This window comes from Zalophus californianus, chromosome 3 (genome assembly GCF_009762305.2).
Source record: "Zalophus californianus isolate mZalCal1 chromosome 3, mZalCal1.pri.v2, whole genome shotgun sequence".
In the NCBI taxonomy this organism is placed as follows: Eukaryota; Metazoa; Chordata; class Mammalia; order Carnivora; family Otariidae; genus Zalophus; species Zalophus californianus.
This window is the reverse complement of record NC_045597.1, coordinates 185,211,824-185,233,671: the sequence shown is the minus strand read 5'-3', so window position 1 is coordinate 185,233,671 and position 21,848 is coordinate 185,211,824. Positions and strand designations below refer to the sequence as shown.

At 43.5% G+C, this 21,848-nt stretch overlaps 1 protein-coding gene across 1 annotated transcript in view; it reads left to right on the top strand.

Moving 5' to 3' along the window:
* Positions 1–21,848, top strand: part of PID1 (phosphotyrosine interaction domain containing 1) — a 219,515-nt gene that overhangs the window by 77,370 nt on the left and 120,297 nt on the right. The window contains exon 2 of the mRNA XM_027590969.1: positions 20,657–20,803. Coding sequence (XP_027446770.1) covers positions 20,657–20,803 — 147 coding nt within the window. The remainder of the gene's footprint in view (positions 1–20,656; positions 20,804–21,848) is intronic.

The following is a 21,848-nucleotide window of genomic DNA, read 5'->3' as shown; positions in this document are numbered from 1 at the left end:
CCCATCCCCAGAGTTTCTGATTCAACAGATCTGGGAGTGGGAGAGCCTGAGAACCTGTACTTCCAATGAGTTCCCAGGTGACGTGGATGCTGCAAGTCTGGAGGCCACACTTCGATAACTAGTGCTAAAAGTTGAATCTTTTTGCTTACATTGACATTTTGGAGACTCTCCCCCCACCTTGCCCCCCAGAACTTCATTCTGTCACATGGCAGACATAATATTAGCGCTAGTTATTAATCAATAATTATTTATCTGATGACTTTTCTATGCATACAAATTATGTACGTTGGATGGATTACTCATTTCCAATCAATGACAGTATTTGCAACACTCGAGATTTTATTGAACGTAATTTAATCTCAGATGAGTCAAGAGGCACCTCTGTTCTATGCGTTGCCTAAGGTATATTATTCTAAATGTCAATCACAATTTTATGGTACGCTAGATAAAATTAGGTCATTTGAACTTTTCACAAAAGATAAGGCAGAGATTTAAAAAACAAGGGGAGACTTGAGATTTAGAACACGTCTACAAAGTGCATATGGATGGAATTATTGGCATTTGTTAGAACTACAGGGGATTTATCCAGTCCTTTGGACCTGGCGCTAGTGTTTGGTGCAGATTTGGGCTTGTGCTGGGTGTGTGTGTGGGGGGGTGGGGACAGGCATGTCTTATGATGGTGGTTCTGAGGGAGCAATTGTGAGGGGCTCTGTCTAGAAGAGGAGGAATAAGATGAATCCAGACAGATGGGGCTGGTTCTGAGCAGAGGTCCTTTTGGTCAAGAAGGGTCCAGCCTCTTTTGTGCCTTTGAGCAGCTCCCTCCACGGCTAAGTCCAGGACAAACAAATGACCTACACACAGCTGCCTTTGCTTAAATCAGCTCAGCAGACTGTGTTCTCATGCAGCCAGATAAAATCTGGCATTTGCTTTTTATCTAGTGACCTTTGCTTTTAGGAGAGTTTTTTTTTTTTTTTTAATCTGGGAATCTTGCATGATTGAGTTTTATACTAATGTTGCATTACAGGGAAAATACAATTTCCAATAGGTTATTAATGAGAATGGTTCGTTTTTTTTTTTTTTTTTTTTTTTAAAGGGATGCCATCACCTGTGTATAAATGGTGTCAAAATTTAAGGGTGTTTTTTACTTAACACTTCCTTTTGCGTTGTCTCCCCCAGCCTCTCTCTCTTTGGTGTTTCCTATTCAAAACCCCATTTTAACAGTTTGGCTTCCTAGCTCTGAATGAGAAGCATTTTCTTTGTGGGGTATAAGAGTAGCAGCTTGAGGAGTGCAGACTCGTGCTAATGTCTTAGAAGAGATGGAAGTGAATTAGCTCCATTTCTGAAGGGCCAGTGGGGGCTGATAGGAGCCATGAGGGTCCCCCATCTGTAGGCTGGTTTTCATGGACCAGCCAGTCTCTGGCCAGTTCCCCTCCCTTTCGCCTGGGTTTGTGGGAAACCCAGGATTTGCAAACCTTCCCTGAGTGGATAGGGTGGGGCACCCGCCTTAGGCTAGGGAGAGGCGGCCTTGAGTTCGGGGGCAGCAAGAGTTGCTAAAGGTCCTGGGACCAAGGTGGATGAATTTTCACCCTCTCCTTCCAAACACATGCAAACCAGAGGAAAGAGTGTGCAAATGAGCCAGTAGTAAAAGGGATTATGTGCAATTTCTTTGAACAGATTTTTCACTTCTGACCTTTACGGAGGGGGCCTAGCGTTGGGGGGGGTCTTAAGTCTCTATAGAGCCCCACCCTGAGCTGCCATGACTCTTTACATGGTCTGTGATGTGCCTGCCATCTCGTCCTTTCCCGACTCCAGCCCAGTGCACAGACGTGGCCTACCTCTCTTTCACATCTTTTTTTGATGCCCTCAGAGCATCAGAAGATCCTTCCCTCTCAATGTTTAGACACGTATCGTCTCAAGCACATAGTGTGGCTCTATATATTTGAAGCGGAACTGGTAAAAATTAGTTTCAGTTTGGGCAAGTCACAATGCCTTTGTAAATAATAAAATACATTTAATTGAATATGATTAATAAATATACACAATAAATGAACAGAATGTTTTTATCCTGGCCAATTATAGGTAATGAACCATGCAGCCTAGGGCTTGAGTAGCTGAGAAAATGGTTATACAATAAAAATTAATGATAAGAATATAGAACAACAGCAATGAAAAAATCATTACCTATATTTTTTTCTTTAAGAAAACTGATTGAAGAAAATAAACCAAAACCTTTAATAATAACCACTATTGAATCAAGATACCTTGAGATCATCAGCTGATGGGTTTGGGGTACCAAGGACTAATGACTGCCAGACTCAAGAGGTGGCCCATCATGCTCAGCCATGGACTGGCTTCCCCTCTGTGATGTTGTGGTTCTGCTGTGGTCACTGTCCTGAGGATGAAGAACCCCCAGGGTGTGTGGGGGGGGGGTTGGATCACAGCGCAGATAGATTCATGATCACCTCAAGTAGGAGAAGTTCTATCTCTTTTCCTTTAGCTTCTGATAATATAAAAGCATAGTAGTGGAGGGATTTGATAAAGAGAATTAACTACATACTTAGATTCAGTGCATATGCAGTTTAAGAAAGAGGGAGAAGTAGAAACCCAGCCCTGATCTCTGACTTTGACCTCTGCATTGATGCTGGGGCTGAGATGGGCCTGCTGGAGAGAGGAGACAGTTCCTGGGGAGGGGCCCGGGAGAAGACAAGTAGCCCAGTTTTGGGCATTTTGACTTGGGCATTTTAGTATCTTTTCATGTGAATCCTTTCCTTATCAGAAGTCAAAAATAGCAATCTTTGGAATTCACCCATCAATGAATAGGTCACTAGTGGAAATAGGTCACTTGGTGTTTCAGAGAGTTGAAAAGAATAAATGTTAAATATAGTATAGTAAGGAAGGATTGAGAGAGTGAGGAAAACAGAAAATAAAAACACAACACAACAAAACAAAAACCGAAGGAAGGAAAGAACAATCCTAGTGTTGAATGTCATTAACTGTGGAGCAATGATCTGCTTTACACTAAGGGCTGACATCTGCAGCTCTAGCCTGTGTCAGGACCCCTGATGTTAGCCGCGCCGCCTGTTTGACCCAGGTAATCCTTACGCTGTCCTGTGAAGCACAGGCACTCTTAACTGTCTCCATCCCAGGTGAGCAAACTCCAGCTTGGGGAGGTTAAGCGAACTCCCAGATTCACGCATCTCCTCTTTTACGTGATAGGGTTGAAAAAACATCAGTGGCAGCGGACGGCACAAAAGATGACGTCCATCAAGCACCGTTGAACTTAGGCATGGCTGATCTGTTACAGGAAAAGACCTTGTATTATTAAGTATCATTAGTGCTATCCATGTCGACTCGAGTTTTTGAAACTTGCTGGGATACAGGCTGTTGAGTTTCGGGGCCTAGTTACCTAATAGAAACAACATATAGCACAAGCTCTGTTGGGAATGCGTGCTGAAACCAGGAACTAAAAATCATATGCCCCCCGGGCAAAGTCTGCTGGCTGTGTGACTGTGAGTTGAGGCAAGGCAGGGAAGCTCTGAGCCAAATGGAACCAATTAACGTACACTTGGACGTGGACCTGAGGTTGTTTACCAAGCCCACTTGCTGGTGGAGAGTCAAGTTTCTTTATCCTTCTTGTTTGTAATTTAATTTGCTAATTGTCTTTAAGAAAAAAAGGGTTGTAGGAACTTTGGCTGAAACTGCAAAAATTCAGATTTTATGAGCATGTTGAATGCAACGAAGGAAATATAAAGTTGTTCTAAATTTACACGCGAAATATGCACCTGTTTTGAATTTGTAGCTTTGAAAGATGTCACTTTTTGGAATAAGCACAGGGAGCCTGCGTTGTACTTGAGGCCGATAATAGGAGGCAGCAGTCATGGGGATAGTGAAATCCATCTTCAGCAATTGCAGAATTCCCCTCCCCGCTCCAAAAGTCCAGTTTGGCATCAGAAGAGTTTACGGGAGGAATTGCACCTAGCTCCCGAAACTTACCTCTGGGGCTGCAGATATAGCAAAGTCCATCTGGATCTGTTTCCTGAGAGAGGAAATGAATGAAATGTGTGTCACATGTATCATGCAGTTGTAATACCGTGATTATTCATGTTCATGCTGTAAAAATATCTTTTCAAGTAACTCTGAACCATAAGGTTGAGTGGTTTATGTTTAGGTCGATAATTGACTGAAGGTGGTGAGCGGAGGCAATGATAAGAAATGGTCTTACTAGGGCACCTGGGTGGCTCAGTCAGTTAAGCATCTGCCTTCGGTTCAGGTCATGATCCCAGGGTCCTGGGATCGAGTCCCACATCGGGTTCCCTGCTCAGCAGGGAGCCTGCTTCTCCCTCTGCCTGCCACTCCCCCTACTTGTGTTCTCTCTCCATCTCTGTCTCTGACAAATAAATAAAATCTTAAAAAAAGAGAGAAAGAAATGGTCTTACTTGTTTTAAATCAAAAGAAAATTTGTTTAAGCCAGTGGTCCTCAGAGAGGGATGGGCGTGGCGTGGGGGTGGGATTATATTAGAATCACTTACTTACTCCCCTCCCTTGTCCTTCAGTATGTTATCCTGCAGGATGGGAGTGGGAACAGTTTGCCTGCCATGTGCATTTGAAAATACTTTTCACTTGATTCTGTCCTAAACTACTCTTTTAGGGCTGGCTATTTTTTTTTTTTTTTTTTAAGTATTTGAAAGTATTAAGTGTCTTCTTGCTCTTGGGAAATACAGTAATGTTGTTGTTCACAGAGACCTATGATAGTTTTTACTGACAACCAAATTGACTGATAAACCAGAACAGCTTAAAATAATAAAAAGTTACATTTGACAAGGAAATTATGGCCTGGGACCATAATGAATCACTATGAATGAATCAATAATGAGTCACTCACTCAAGAGCTCTTTGTTCATCCGCTGTTTGCTTGCATTTCTTATTATGCAACACAGTGAGCAGTGAGGAAAGCCTGGCTAAGACTGTGGTGGGGTTGAATTTGTAAAGACTTTGCTGTGAGATTTTGGTAGCTTTAAGTAGTGTCTATAAGCAGGGTGTTCTGGTTATTGCTGTGTAACAAATCACCCCGAACATTAGCTGTATAAAACAGTAGCAGTCACCTGTTTTGCTAACAAATCTGCAATTTGGATAGGACTCTGGTGCGGTGGGGGGGGGGGGGGGGGGGGGGGTCAGCTGAGGTAGCTCATGGGGCTAAAGAGGCACTTCAAGATGGCTTATTTGTACGGCTGGCAAGCTGGTGCGGGGTGTCAGCTAGGAGCTGAGGAGAGTTGTCCTGGTCTCCACAGGCACCTCTCCTTGGGACTATTCGAGCTTCCTCACAGCATAGCTGCTGGATTCTGGGGTTTAGTGCTGCAAGAACAGCAACTGGAAGCTGCCAGTCTCCTAAAAATTGACTAGTGGGGACATAGACCCCTCCTCTTGAGGTGAGGTGTGTCAAAGAATTTGCAGCCATCTTCAGTCTACCGCAGACCAAATTCGACCACTTATCTTTGCCTCTATATCTTTTGACATCTCTCAGGGTACTTCTTTACGTGTACTCTTTCTTCCCACCTCCGACGTTTTCTCATGTATTTTCAGAGGGGGGCAAAAATTGGTTTTTGAAGCGGGGAGAATCTTAGATATTACAGTGGGACTATCTATGCCGCAGAACATAAACAGATATACATCTGTGGTATTTAAAATTTCATGGGGGTGAGAGAGGCAATTAGGGGAAAAAAAAGTCTAAGAAGCCTCCTTAGGGGAGAGGTAATGTAAAAAAACTTTGAGAAACACTGCTTTACTTCTAGCACAGATGTGTTCTCTTCTCCTTCGTAAAGCCTATCCCGGTCCAATCCCAGCAAAGTTAAGTGTTCCCTTTTTGTACACTTACAGACATTTTATTTATAAGTCTGCCGTTTGTTTAAGCTGGTTGTATGATGCCATTTTCTCTCTTACCTGAGAGCTTCCTAGATACATAGTATCATGTACCTACAGTATGCCTATAATCCATATTTAGTGAGTTGAATTCAAATGGACAAAGGGGAATTAGGTTTTATCTTGGTTTGGGTTCTTCCAGAGATAGACCCTGAGGTAAGGATTTAAGTGCCAAGTAGCCTTTTGGAAAGTGAAGGAAAGACTGGTGGGGTGCCGGGAAGTGAGACAGGGAAGGAGAGGAAGCCCATGAAGGGAATGCGATCAAGCCAGCTACCATGTGTGACCAGTGCTCAGTCCTGTGGGGGAAATTCTCAGAAATGTCCAAAGCCAAAGCCAAAACTAAACCCAAACAAAAAAGCATCACAGCTCCAAGTTAGACCATTTATAGGGCTGGGGAGCTGGGGGTATTTATACTCTCACTCTCCGCCATTCATGGATTGAGGACTCCCAGGGTTGTTCATGGGCTGCAGTTGGCTTCTGGAAAAGCCCCAAGCAGAGAGAAGCAGGCACTGATGGTGGAAGTCAGAAGTGGGAAAGCCTGTGGGCTGAGGGCAGAGCACCAACAGTTATAAGCTGGAGGCTTCCTTAGCACTGAAGCACTAAACTAATCAGAGGAAAAGTGTTGAAAGGTTTTTGTTTGAAATGGGGAACTCTGACTTTCTCACTGTCAGTTTCCCTGGTTGAAGTTCAGCCCCATGAAGACAGGAAACATGCCTGCCTTCTTCAATACTATGTACTCAGCAGAATCCCTGACTCCGTAAAGAAGAGGATTAATGACTAAATGGCTGAATAAATCGGCACTAGGATTTAAGAGGTATGTTCTTTATTGTGTCCCAATTCAAAGGAGGTCAGAGCAGGTAAGACACAAGCTGGTAATGAAAGCTGACAAGTGTCAGGTGCAATTTGCCTTCAAGAACTCTTAGAAAACAGACTAGCTACAAGGTAGATCTGTTCTGGGGTGGCCTGGGCTGCTTATTGAACCACTGGCATTTTTGTGACTGAGCAGTCGAGGGTCAGATTCAGCTCCACTGAACTTGGGCGGGCTCAGGCCAGGTCCTGTCCACTTACTTGGGTGTCTTTTCCTGAGGAATTTAACATCTTGGGTTCAGGTGCAGTGAAAACAAATAATCTTGACTGGCCGGTGAAATGGCTGTGCTTGGATGAGCTTGTGATCTTGGAGAATCTACATGGTGTGTCTCTTTCCTTTCTGTCATGGGCTGAATGGTGTGCCCCTCCCCCCTGCCCTCCCCCCAAAAAGATATGTTGAAGTCCTGAGCCTCAGTCCTCAGAAGGTGACCTTACTTAGAAATAGGGTCTTTGCAGAGGTAACCAAGTGAAACTGAGGTCGTTAGTGTGGGACCTGATCTAATACGGTGTCCTTAGAAATTTGGACTTGGAAGCAGACACATGAAGAAGGAAGACGATGTGAACACAGAGACCAGGTGTCCATGCGCATCTGCAAGGGATGTGTCTACAAGCCAAGGATGCCAGCAGGACGGGAAGCTAGAGAAGGCAAGGAAGGACTTCACCTAGAGCTGTCAAAGCGGGCGTGGCCCTGCTGAAGTCTTGATTTTGGACTTCTAGCCTCCAGAACTATTGGACAATAAATTTCTGTTGTTTTAAGCCACCAGTTTTTGGTACTTTGTTATGGCAGCCCTAGGAAAGCCGTACTCTTTCTTTTCTTCCTCTTTTCTCTTTTTTTGACAAAGACTATTCCAAATTGTTGTCTTCTTCCTCCTTGTTGCTTGCTGCCTTATGTATACTACACTGATTAATAGTTGACATTTGCCTGTGGGGTCCCTTGGTTTAGGAAGGACATTCCACTCCTAAGCCATTTGGAGGACAAAAGAGAGGCTCTTCAGATATTTGGACCTTTTGGCTGTAGCCCAAAAGGGGGTCATTTTCCTCATTGAAGTCTATACCAGGATTGGATGGGAAGGAGCCTTTCCTGAGGTTGGAGTGCAGTAGGACGGGCCTAGGAGATGGCCTCTTTTCCATGTTGCTTCTTATGGGGCTGCAGGCACAGATCCCTTCCTTTCCAGGGAAACTTAATGGATTTGCCTGATTTCAGGGGACCCAAGTGGGGCCATTAGTCATGGTTCTTGTGGCTGAGAGTTGCCGGCTTCCTGCCAGGCAGGTGGCATGTTTGTCTGATTGTGGACCTGGACCAGAGCTCATTGCCAAGGTGATTTTCAGAGAGGAGTAGTCTGGCTGAGGGTAGCGGGAGGTAGTGTGGAATCAAGGAGTGGAAGGGAATCAGCTAAGATGAGAACCGTGTGACTCAGGCATGTGTTTAGTTTGAAGGCATGGTTTTTTAATTCCAATAATGCTTTTCTTCACTGAATTATTTGTTTCTGCATCAAGCATTTATCTAGTAGCTCCTCTGTGTCAAGTGCTTAGCTAGGGGCAAGGGATACAAAGAGACAGTAGGGAAGCAGTACATTCACGTGTGACAGGTGGCATGAAAATCCTGATTATTGTCCACGGCCCAGTTCAGGCAGAAAGGTTAGTTTTACCTGGACTGGCAAGTAGGGAGCTTCAGGAAAGCCTTTATAGATGTGATCATAACTGGGAGCAACGCCACCAGAATATAAGAGCTGTCTTCCTTGATATGGACAACTTTTTGCTCTTTTTTTTTTTTTTTAAAAAAAAAAACCTCTTCTGACGGTATCATGTATAGTAAATGAATTCTCTGTCCTCTGTGGATGACTACAGCCTAGCGCTCTCCACTGAGCCCTGATCAAGAGCAAACTCTGGCTTGCCCAGTCTCTGGCATGGTACCTTCCTGACCATCTGAAGCCTGGGGACAAAATTATTTTTAGTTTCTTTCCAACCTGCCAAGATAATGTTCAGTCGTGTATCCACCAAAATATAGTCCTGCAGAGGAATTTTGCCTAGTGAAAATGAAGTGAAAATAAAACCAAATGAGTGTGGATGGAAATATATGTGTGTTCATAACATGTATGTGCTATGTCCTCATGAGCAGAGGATTCACTGACACCATAAAGCAAGCACTTCCGAATGGAACATAAAGGTGTCCCTGAGGCTATACTCGGGGACTGAATGAAGTCCCTCGGGGAAACAGGAGAAACATTGGAATCTTAAACTCATATAACATTTGGTTTGATTTCCAAATCTTACCTCGTTTTGTCTGACTTCAGTCTTTTAAAAGTGTGTTTATGCTGTTTTGTTTTTATTCTCTGCTCTGTGCCCTCATTTATTGCTTTGGAGGAAGACAAGTACTTGGGGGTGTTTCTTGCTGTGCCCTTGCTTTGGTCTGGGTTTTAAAGGCTGCCTTGGGTTTCACTCATGTGCATGTGTGCATCAAAGAAGGACGTGGTTAGGCATCCACCTGATCTAGGCCTCAGCTACTAGATAATTGCAAATAGCTGACATTAACATTTACAGAAAATTAGTAGCAGTTGGCTTTTGGCATGATAGAAAATATAAATTAGCAAAAGGAAAGAGAGCAAAGGAAAAAATTACGTGCAATTCAACAACCTGGAAGCAGTACTGTTCCTGCTTTTGTATATGTGCTTCCAGAGGTTTTTTGTTTTTCGTTTTTTTTTTTTAGAGAGAAAGAGAGAGCCCATGCATGCACGTGAGCAGCTGGGGGAGGGGCAGGGGGAAAGAGAGAATCTCAAGCAGACTCCAAGCTCAGTGCGGAGCCCGACATGGGGCTTGATCCCACGACCCTGAGATCATGACCTGAGCAGAAATCAAGAGTTGGACATTTAACTGGCTGAGCCACCCAGGCGCCACCATGCTTCCAGATATTTTAAAGTGGTTGTCTAAATTTAAATGGCGGAAAATAGGAAGGAGGAGAATAAAGATAATTTGTGTGTGTGTGTGTATGTGTGGGTGTATATGTGTGGGTGTGTGTGTGTGTGTGTGTGTGTGTGTGTGTACATGTACCAGTTACTCCTCTAGGTAGTTAATATACATCGTCGGGGGAAATACTGTAGGATATGTTAGAGACTCAGGGCCTTGACATCGGAGTGCCTTAGAGTGAATCTGCCCTGCTTTATTCAGAATGTTATTGGAAGGTAAAAGAGATAATCCTTGTCAAGTGCCTTTGGCACTTGATGAGAGCTGTGGACCCATCTCTCTCTCTCTCTCTCTGTCTCTCTCTCTCTCTCACATGCACACACATTTATATCAATTACTGGTCCTATTGTATGATGAGTCATATATTTAGACTCATACCTGAACCTAGGATTTTCTGATTCTAAAACCTTTCATTTCATTCCATGCCTTATACTATTGATTACAAAATGAAGTCTATTATGCACTTTTATTTATTTTTAAAGATTTTATTTATTTGAGAGGGAGAGAGCAAGTGAGAGAGCACGAGCAGGGGTCCAGCAGGGGCAGAAGGAGAGGGAGAAGCAGGCTCCCCACTGAGCAGGGAGCCCGATGCGGGGCTCGATCCCAGGACCCAGAGATCATGACCTGAGCCAAAGGCAGACGCACAGCCAACTGAGCCATCCAGGTGCCCCTTTTATGCAGTTTTAAAAGATATGCAGCAGCAACCTTATCAGCTCTAGATGGGTGCAGAAGTGATCTGGGTTAGCATGCTGCTCTGGGACTGAACCAGTCCAATCGTTACAGGGCTGGGCTTCTGGGCTTGTCTGTAGCTCAGGGGGACGTTGGACAAGTGACTTCACTTCTCTAGGCTTCAGTTTTTCATCTGTGAAATGAGGGAGTTGGTCTAGGGCATCTGGAAGGTTGCTCCTGTTCTTAATATTCTGCATTTCTGGGTCGTAATTCCTCCTACAGAGAGTTTCAGGATTCATGTGTCCACGTTTGTTTGTGAGCGAGCGTAAGGCCAAAATAGAAAAGGAGGTGTCTGAGAAGGGAGGGAGGAAGCTGACCACAACCGGATAGTAGTCAGCATCCACGGACACATAAATATCTGAGCTGGAAAGAAACAGGGTTTGGGGGAAAGGACCTTTGGAACTTAAGGATAATGCTAATATGTATTTCATAACATTTTATGTGTATCTCTCCAAATACAAAGCATTCTTCAGTGCACTTAGTTTTGGTTGATTAAAAATATAAATTTGAGGGGCGCCTGGGTGGCTCAGTTGGTTAAGCAACTGCCTTCGGCTCAGGTCATGATCCTGGAGTCCCGGGATCGAGTCCCACATCGGGCTCCCTGCTCAGCGGGGAGTCTGCTTCTCCCTCTGACCCTCTTCCCTCTCGTGCTCTCTATCTCTCATTCTCTCTCTCTCAAATAAATAAATAAAATCTTTAAAAAATATATATATATAAATTTGACTCTGGCTTTCTGCCTACAATGAAGGCAGTAAGAAGAACATCACTCTCCATCCTATTAATAGGAAAAAGCCAGCTAATTTACAAAATCACACCTTCTCTTGAACCCATCAAAGAGCTGGGGTCAGAGTACATCCAACTGGCCTGAAATATATAGAAAACAAGGCCTCCAAAGAGAAAAAGACACCACATGAATTATGGCTCACTTATAGTGGGGAATGGTGGAAGATCGCCTGCAAGACAAGAGGGTAAGAAAGATTCAGCTAACATTCGTAACTAATTTTTAAAGGTCAGTTGTTGGCTAGTCCTGGCATGAAGAGCCCATGGTTCCTCTTTACCCAAGGGGAATTCACATGAACCCATAGGCCTTTCTTAACAGCACCACTGGGACTCAGGAGTTATCTCCTGAGGCTGGAGGCCAGAGCAAGCCTCCTTTGATGGTCCAGGCCTGGGGGAGGGGGTGTGGCTGCCATGGTCAAGGCCATGCACCCCGGCTCTTCTAAGGAACACAAGACTGCTCATGTGGGAGAGGGTGAAACATCCTGTGCTCTGAGGGCTTAGGTGAAGACCCACTGTAACGTGGAGAGGAAAAGAAAAAAGTCCTCTGCATCCGGAGGAAAGGCAGGGAACCACCCTGGATCCAGACAAGTAGAGGTCTCTGAGCAGCGGGGACAAAGATGAGGTCACCGAGAAAGCCTGACTTCCAAGACCTTGGGACGCAGGACCTGCGTAAGGCTGAAGTGGAACAAGAGGGAAGAACCCTTCCTTGCCCTACCCCCAACACACTCTCAGGCTAGAAACACCTAGTATCAAGCAACTGCAGCTAACCTATGGGGGCAGGGGAAGCATGGGGAGGGAGACGCTGTGAGTCCCAGGTCTGCAAGATGGAGGAGGAGCCTAGAGGCACACCTCCCAGCGAAGCAGACCCCACCCTAAAGACAAGGTCAATCTAGAGGAATCCACATCCGTGGTGCAGCAATAAAACAAGCCAGACCAGTTCCAGACGAGATTGACTTGGTGCACCACAGTGATGCCTGAGCAGAAAGGATGTGGTCAGTTTCAGGTTTAAGAGCTATTTCCCTCAGACTCTACTGCACACGATGTCCAGAATCCAATAGGAAAATAGGAGAGGCACAAAAAGCCAGGAGGAAAACGATCCATAGGGAGGAGACAAAGCCATGAACAGAACCAGGTCCAGAGATGACTCTGATAGGGAATTTAAAATAACTGGTAAATATTTAAAGGCTCCAGTGAAAAAAGTGGAGAATAAGCATGAACATATGGGGAATTTCAGCAAAGAAAGAATCACACAAAAGTGCTAAGGAAAACAAGAATAAGAAGGAAAACAACAACAGAGTGAACAGAGATGAAGAAGAACTTTAATGAGCTCATCGGTAGACTCAGCAGATGCAAAGGAAGAGTGAGTGAACTTGCAGATAGGCCGTTGTATTGATTATTGATTTTCCGTGTTTTACTTTATTGATTGATTTTCTCCTCCGATCTTTATTATTGGTTTCTTCTACTCACTTTGGGTTTCATTTACTTGTTTATTCTTCCCCCCCTTTTTTTAAAGTTGAAGCTGAGTTTATTGAAGAGAGAACTTTCTTCCTTTCTAATATTGGCATCTTGTGCTATAATATTCCCCTTACGTACATTTTAGTGTCATCTCAGAATTTTTGATGTGTGATGTTTTCATTTCCATTCAGTTCAGAGTACTTATCGCCTTGTCTTTTGATTTATTCTTTGATTTAGGGGTTATTTCGAACTGTACTAGTTTCCACGTATTTGAAAATTTTACAGAGATCTTTCTGTTGATTTTCCTTTGTAGAATTTGAATCCTAAATTTACTGAAGTGTTTTTTATTTTATTAAAAAAATTTTTTTTTATGGTCCAGAATTTGATCTGTTTTGGTGAAGTGTATTCTGTTCCCTTGAAATCTGTTGTTTTTGGGTGGAATGGTCTATGAATGTCAATTATGTCAGGTTGGTTGGTGGTGGTGTTCAAACTTGAGAGTTCCTTGCAGCTTTTCTGTCTATGTAGTCTATCCATTTTAGAGAGACCAGGATTGAAATCTCCAACCGTATTTGTAGTTTATGTCTATTTATCCCTTGTGGCCTATATTTTGAGTGAATTTCTTGTAGGCAACATAGAATCGGGGCTCCTTCTTCAAATCTCACTAAATCTGCCTTTTTTTTTTTTTACTAGGGGTATCAATTTTATAGATTTTAAATCTATCACTTTATGATTTATTTTCTCTTTGTCTCATCTGGGTTTTTATTGTCATTACCTTTTCCCTCTCCTTCTGCCTTCCTTTTTTTATGATTCTGTTCTGTCTTTTCTATTAGTGCATGGAACTCTTTGTTATTTTAGTCATTGCTTTATGGTTTATAGGATACGCCTTCATTTATTTATTTATTTTAAAGATTTTATTTATTTACTTGACAGAGAGAGAGAGAGAGAGCACAAGCAGGGGGAGCAGCAGAGAGGGAGGGAGAAGCAGGTTCTCTGCTGAGCGGAGAGCCCCACACCGGGCTCCATCGCAGGACCCTGGGATCATGACCTGAGCCAAAGGCAGATGCTTAACCCACTGAGCCACCCAGGTGCCCCTAGCATTACACCTTTAACTTACTGCCTTCAGATGATAGTACACCATGTCACGTGTACCGTCACATGCTTACAATACCATACTTGGGCTTCACCTTTTCTGACCTTTGTACTCCTGTGTATGTTTGCTGAAATCCTTCTCCTCCCCAGTGAGCTCTTCGTGAGCCTTGGGGGCTTTCTTCAGGCTCTGTGGGCATTGAATTATTTTTGTGCCTCTCCCACATAATCTCTTGAGAGAATCTGTGATGTTCAAAAGAAATGCTTCCATAATTAAAACTGCATGAATAAATACGGGCGTGTGAACATGAGTATTTTCAGTTAGTTTAATAATAGTGATCACTTTAACAGATATAGACAACCTTTTAAATTTAGGAGTGTCTGGAGGGAGGCCTTTAAAATTAAGTTGGAACTTTTTTCAATAAGGCAGTTACTAGGACACTTTGCAGCAAGAAGGGAAATGCCAGGGTGCTGTAGGTCTTTCTTTTCCTGAAATACCAGATCAACATAAACTGCATTAAAAAAAATTAATCCTTGAAGTGAAAGAGTGTGATTTTGAATATGCTTGCTGGCTTTGGGGGGAGATTTTCCAACCCTGTTTTCCTTTTAAAAAAGGACAAAAATGAAAAACAAAATCTATTGCATTAAAACTCACATGAAAATTGAATGTAAGTACAATTTTCTTTTATTCATTTATGTGATTACTCTTAATCATGTAACAAATCATTTGCCGTTTCTGTAACAGGAAAGTATTTTTTCTTGCTTTTATGTTATTTTTGTTTTGCTTTGTTTTGTAAAAATGCCAGAATAAATATTTAAAAACAGAAATCTAAGAATTTACATTAAAAATGTAAAGTGAGATCTTCTGGAAAATCACAGTGGAGTTTCTTTTCTCATGATTGGGGGGTTGAATCTACCTTTTTTAAAAATAAGTGGTATAAAATGTAAAGAAACCACAACAAAGTTTAATTAATTCTTACATACCCTCCAAGTAATAAAATGAAGTGTGGTTATGAACAGAATGTGAAAGCCCTACTGAGTTTTGCATGCTGGTACAAATTAACATTTGTTTGGGGTACTGAAGTTTTCCACTTATTTGGTTCACCCACTTGTTCCTTGTGATTCTCTTCAGGAGAACATTTGCAATATTTCTGAAGCTTGATTAGGGCCTTACTGAATCAGTAATTTGCAAGTTAAAACTGACCATTTTAGTCAGCCTTCACAATGCAAGGATGAACCAGGGATTAAAACCTTAATGCCTTTTCTTTAATATGAGTGAGGATAGTGTTCCAGTTATCTTAGAAAAAGAGGAAGCAGGATTTGCCTTCAAAAGATGCTTTATATTTTGGATACAGAGTCAATACAAAGGTGATATACACCCGATTTGAATTGGTAAAATATGTAAATCCTTGCCTGCTAAACTGTCAGAGATTAATGTCTGAATAGGAGTAGGAAGCGCCAACTGTAAAATTACACAGGGCATGGCGATTACCCCATCCGCATAATGGGGCTCGATTTAGAGGCTCTATTTTAGGATTGCACATAAAGCACCCAATGCAGAAAGCCGAGCTTTGTTTAATTTGTCCGGGGCAGTGCCCTAATTTTCTACAACACTATTCACTTCCCTCCTTTAAGAATGAATAACACATTTTCTTTATGGAACTCTGTGCATCTTTCATTTGGGAGCAATCGCTTCTCCAAGCTCCTCCATTAGATTCCTCTTTTGTTCCCTTTTCATAATGCTCCTGGATTATGGTAAGTTGCATTGTCTTTGTTGCACTTAGTCTGCCCACGCAAAGAACAAGCAATACCCTTTTTGACATGGCATAACATAGCACTTTACACTTGACAGAAGGGAGAGCTAAGACCTGGGAAGTACAAGGCCATGCAGTTCTGATAGACCTGGCTGACCCACCTCTGTCTTTGCTACCCAGCAAGAGAGTCTTGCCACCTGAATTGGTGTCATTGTGGGTGTGCTCTTTGGCTATCTCTTGAGACTTGGAATTCATCTCATTTCGGCAGGAGCTCAGAGGGCTTTATTGTAGATGTGAATAACCTGGGGACTCTAATACCTCCTTTCGATTATTACTGGTGTTTTACCATTAAGGTTCAGCCTATTCAGGTAACAGAGTGCAAGATTCACTATCTTTTTCTTTTCTTTTTTAAATATAATGTTTCTGTTGGCTTCCGCAGTTTAACATTTATGAAGTCCTTTTTAAAATTTTGTTAGTGGCTCCATTTTATTGTCTCAGACGATTTTTCTTTTCATTGAAAAGTAATTTGTGTTGGTGAGACTCTTAGTTTCAGGGATCAGACACCTAACCCAAGCTCGCTGAAGCATCACAGAGAATGTATTGGCTCATATTCTCTCTAAGTCTATGGATGGATCTGAGTCAGATGTGGCTGGATCCAGGGCTCAGCAATGTCAAGTCTGTGACCCTCTGTATCCCGGCCCTCTTTGTCTCTGTGCCATCTCATTTTCAGACTGACCTTGGCGGGAGAGCAGGTCAGCAGCTGCTTTGTACTCACCTCACCCTGGCCTGGCAACTCTGTAGTTGAGGCTTCTGGAAGAGTCTGTTCAGCCAATCTTGAGTTTCCTCTGAACCAGTGCCTTTAGCCAGGTGTACACAGTACTCGGGTGGTCAGCCTGTGTCCCATATTCTTTCCCAGGGTCGGGGGGGCAGGGACAGCTCTGCTCCACAGGGCAGCTAGATAACAGGGGAGACATTTCCTCAAAGGGGGCACAGGAGTGTTCTTATCACAAACAGTGAAAACTGTCACACTTCTACCACTCAAAGATTTACAAGAGCAGCTCAGAGCTACATAAAAATGTTAATTTTCTATAAAAAGGTGTATTATTGTAGACTCAATGACTCGTGAGATAATTCACAGTGTATTTCCCTCTTTACCTTCATCCTTTCATTGTGGGCAAAAAGGACAAAGCCATTAAAGAAAAAAACTCATTTTTAAAAAATTTTTTTAAAGATTGTATTTATTTATTTGACAGAGAGAGAGAGAGCACAAGTAGACAGAGCAGCAGGCAGAGGGAGAAGCAGGTTCCCCGCTGAGCAGGGAGCCTGTGGGACAAGATCCCAGGACCCTGAGATCATGACCCGAGCTGAAGGCAGATGCTTAACCGACTGAGCCACCCAGGTGCCCAAAACCCCATTTCTTTTTTTTTAAAGAATCATTTCTCAGTTTCACATTCAGATACTGCCTTAGCGTCTCCATTCAGCTAGTCTGATGAACTCACACGATTTGCAATTGTCATTTGATTCCCCAGTCTCCAGCTACTGTGAGAACCCCTTTCAGGCAGAGGCTCACATTTCATTTCTGTTCCAGCTGCGCCTGCCACAGTGTCTGGCTGAGCACAGGTGTTGGGGGAGGGTGCACGGTGGGGGCCGGGGAGCTAACGCAGGGCACTCGCCTGCCAGGCGGGAGATGCCAAGGCTCTGAAGAGTTAGGTAGCTCAGGTTACACAGCCCGTGTTAAAGTTGGCATTTGAACTCCATGATCTTCCCGTCCCCAATTTTGGGTTTTAAAAGTGTTTTTGATTTCTTTTACTTGGCTCTCCGACTGCGTGTGTATGCCAGTCTGCAGCTTCCCGTCTCTCTCCGTGCTCAGCGACTGGACCAATAGCCATGACATTTGGTCCCACGGTGGGGGCCGGAGGACAGTCTCCGAGCTCCTGGGCACTGTGGTGGTCCAGCCTTCAGGAGAATAGAGTCGCCTCTGGGGCCATCTTTAGGAACGTACTGCGTGGCAGAAGTCAGGCTGAATTGAGCTGTGTACTTCTCATAGAACTCCAGCAAAATGGCAGATGGGGGACAGTGTCCCCACTTGCTTGTTACCTCCTCTTCTGAGCCAACTCTCCCCTTTACCTTATTCATTGTATGGCCTCAGTTGCTGTCCTGCAGGGGCAACCAACTTTGCCTCTCACTCTTAGGTGTCTGTGGTGCTCCTCTCAGACACCTTTGTAACTCCCAATGTTGGACGAGAACCAGTTAAGAACAAAGAAGCTTCCAGATTAATATGAAAATGTGCCTTTTTGTTTTAAAAAAATACAAATCAGCACTCCCTGGGAAATATTAGGGTAAATCGCTCCCATTTGAAGAAACTCCAGGTGTGGCAACTTTGTATCCTAGAAGGTGGCAGTATTGGTCAGGGTTAGATCAGAGAGACAGAACTATTAGGAGATCTGCCGCAAGATTTATTCAAGGCCCTGGTTTATGCAGGGGTCGAGGTGGGCGAGGCAAGTCTGAGACCCTTGGGTCAGGCTATCAGGGAGGGTGGGCTGGAACTCTCCGCACAGGCTGAAGCTGCCGTCCACAGGTAGAAATTCTTTCTCCTCAGGGAAACCTCACCTCACCTGTTAAGGTCTTTCAGTGGATTGAATCGAGTCCACCCAGGTTATCTAGGATGTGTCTGCAATTCAAATGATTATGGACTTTAATCATACCTACAAAAATACCTTCACAGCAACACCTGATTAGTGTTTGGTTGAGTGACAGTGTAGTAACCTAGGCAAGTTGGCACATAAAATGGACCATGAGCGTGGCCAGTTGAGAGTTCTAGTAGATTCTGTGTGGACCCATGAAACTGTTTTAGGTCCTTGGGGTCCTTCATTGAATAAAACGGTTTCTGCTCTTATGGCAGATGACAGAAAATAAGATAAACAAAATACATAATTTTGTAGTGGTGATAAGAAGTGTTGAGAATAACAAAGCAGAGGAAGGGACTAGACAGTGATGAGTATATATGTGTGCAGAGCTGGCTACATAATTTGTGAGGCCCAGGGCAAAGTGAAAATGCAGTATCTTCTACTCAAAAAGTCGAAAAGAGTGCCACCGAAGGTACTGAAACGTAAAACCTTTTCCGTTTCTTCCCTGAATCCCTGTCTGTGATAGTCATGGTGTTTTTTTTTTTGGTGGTGTTGTTGTTGTTGTTTTCTGTTCGGCTGCTTGGTTGCTTTTGCAATTTCATGTGTTGTAAGTAAAGTTCAAAATTTAGATTATAACACGAATCTGCCATTCATCATTATGTTGTGTGGTGCCCACTCTAAATATAAACACGTAGGCATGGAATCGTTGAAATCACACGATCTGCATTTCCGAGTTCATGGGTGCATCTGAATGTTGTGCTTACCAAAACAGTGGACACATGCTACAGAACCAGCTCACCTGTTTTTCTTTCATCTCTAATACATGCACATTCTCCTGACACCTTACCTTTGGTTTGCTGATTCGCAAGGAGGGACAGATGAGAGAGAGTAGGAGGAGCTGTGTCTGCCCTGTCCCTTTCCTTCTCTGTTGTCATTTTTCAGTGTACGTGGTTGCCTACTACAGGAAAGTCATACAAATAAAAGGGATTTGCTAGAGTTCCTTGATCACTTGTGTTTGTTAGAACACAACTGACTTCTTTCTGCATTTGAAGCAAGTTCTACTTCTAACGCATGACCCCTTGGGGCTGCCAGCCCTCTGATTACTGAGCCATAGGCTTAACATGCTTACCTTGTACTCCCTTTGCATCTCGTCGAATTCGATAGGGATGCACGTACTGTGTGTATCTCCTCTACTCACTCATGTACGCTACCGTCTCATTGGACTTAGCTTATGAAGCGCAAGCTCAAAGATAAAGTTATGAGGGATTTCAAGATTGTGACATTACCCAAGAGCGTTAAAGCATGGAGCTCTCCTGAGCATGGGACCCTGTTGTAATGGCACAGGTTGCATGCCCGTGAAGGCATCTGTGCGTGTCTGTGTGTATGTGTGCACGCACATGCTGTTTTAGATGATGTTGATAAAGGAGGACTGTCTCATAAGGTGACACTCGATCAAGGTCCTCAAGAAGATCAGGAAGCCAGATATGCAGATACTAGAACAGGAATAGCATGTTCAGAGGTTCCAGGGCACATGAGTCTTTGCCTTATTCTCGGAAGTATAAAGAGGCCACGGTGGCTGGATCCAAGTGAGAGGGGGAGGGGTGGGAGATGAGGTTGGAGAAGCAGAAATCCCTGAATTGTGCATGGGCTCCAAGGCCAGGGAAAGGACTTGGAATTTTTCTATGAGAAGAAGGGAAGGCTTGGGAGAGTCTTAGCAGAGGGTGACATGCCATGATTCGATTTTAGAAGGCTCCCTCTGGCTGCGCTATGGTAATACTCTGCATTGGGGCAAGGTTGGAAGTGGTCAGACCAGCTGCTATGGTAGACCAAACAAAGATGGGGCCTGGACTGGGTGTATACATAGCAGTGATTAAATGTAGCTGGATTCTGGGCATGTTTTAAAACCGGTGTCAATGGGAGCTGCATATAGAATAGATATTTACCTAGAGTCCAGCCGATGAAATGGTCTATTGAGAAGTAGTGAATTTCCTAAAGTTCCACAGCCAATGCATGGCAGAACTGGGGAAGGCAGAGAGCAGGAGTCTTGTGTTCTTTTTCACTGGGTCTTCTCCTTTTCCATTAGCTCTAGATTGCTCCTTCAAATAGCTCTGTTCAACATTCTCTCTTGAACATCTTCCCTTATTTGGCTGAAATGGGCATGGTCGAATCGCTAGGATTCTATTTCTATATATCACTTTGAAAGAACTTCTCAGAGCAAGAACCTAGGTGATTCTCCCACTACCCCATGTTCCCGTGGTCTCTGCATGGGGGTTGGCCGTCTCCTATGGTGTCACGTTAGTGCTGTCCTGACAGTTTTTTCCCTGCACTTTACGAAGTATCTCTTGACCTCCCTTAGTAAAACAGAGTTCATAACACAAAGATTTTGCTCCTGAATTTGATGTGCAGTTGCACCACGTACAATGCTAAAAAAACTTTAATTGTAGTTGGCTTGCATATTTATTTGTTTATCTTGCTTCTCAGCACTTCCAGACCATGCTGAAGTCCAAGTTGAATGTCCTCACACTGAAAAAGGAGCCCCTCCCGGCAGTCATCTTCCATGAGCCCGAGGCTATCGAGCTGTGCACCACCATGCCACTGATGAAGACAAGGACTCACAGTGGCTGCAAGGTATGTAGATGTGGCCAGCAGGGGCCCTCTTGGTGGGACAAACCAAAGGACGCATAGCCTTAGGGCACTTGTTTGCCGGTGGTGACTTTCTAAAGGAATGAAAATGTAACACGACTAATGAGCTCCATTGAGTGATGGTTGGATGAATCCATATCTTGCTGTATTTTTACTTATTTATTTATTTATTTATTTATCTTTTTTTAAATTGACATATAATGTATTATTAGTTCCAGGGTACAGGTTTGTGGTTCATTAGTCTTACACAATACACAGTGCTCACCACAACAAACACCCTCCCCAGTGTCCATCACCCAGCACCCCAGCCCCACCCGCCTCCAGCAACCCTCAGTTTGTTTCCTGAGATTAAGAGTCTCTTATGGTTTGTCTCCCTCTCTGGCTCCGTCTTGTTTTATTTTTTCTTCTCTTCCCCTATAATCCTCTGCCTTGTTTCTCAAATTCCGCATATCAGTGAGATCACATGATACTTGTCTTTCTCTGATTGACTTATTTCGCTTAGCATAATACCCTCTGGTTCCATCATCGTTGCAAATGGCAAGATTCCATTTTTTTGATGGCTGCGTAATATATATATATATATATATATATATATATATATATATATATATATATATATATATATCTACACATACATATACACCACATCTTCTTTATCCATTCATCTGTCGATGGACATCTGGGTTCTTTCCATAGTTTGGCTATTGTGGACATTGCTGCTATAAACACTGGGGTGCACATACCCCTTTGGATCACTACATTTGTATCTTTGGGGTAAATACCTAGTAATGCAATTGCTGGGTTGTAGGGTAGCTCCATTTTCAACTTTTTGAGGAACCTCCATACTGTTTTCCAGAGTGGTTGCACCAGCTTGCATTCCCACCAACACTGTAGGAGGGTTCCCCTTTCTCTGCATCCTCGCCAACATCTGTCGTTTCCTGACTTGGTAATTTTAGCCATTCTGACTGGTGTGAGGTGGTATCTCATCTAGGTTTTGATTTGGATTTCCCTGATGCTGAGTGATATAGAG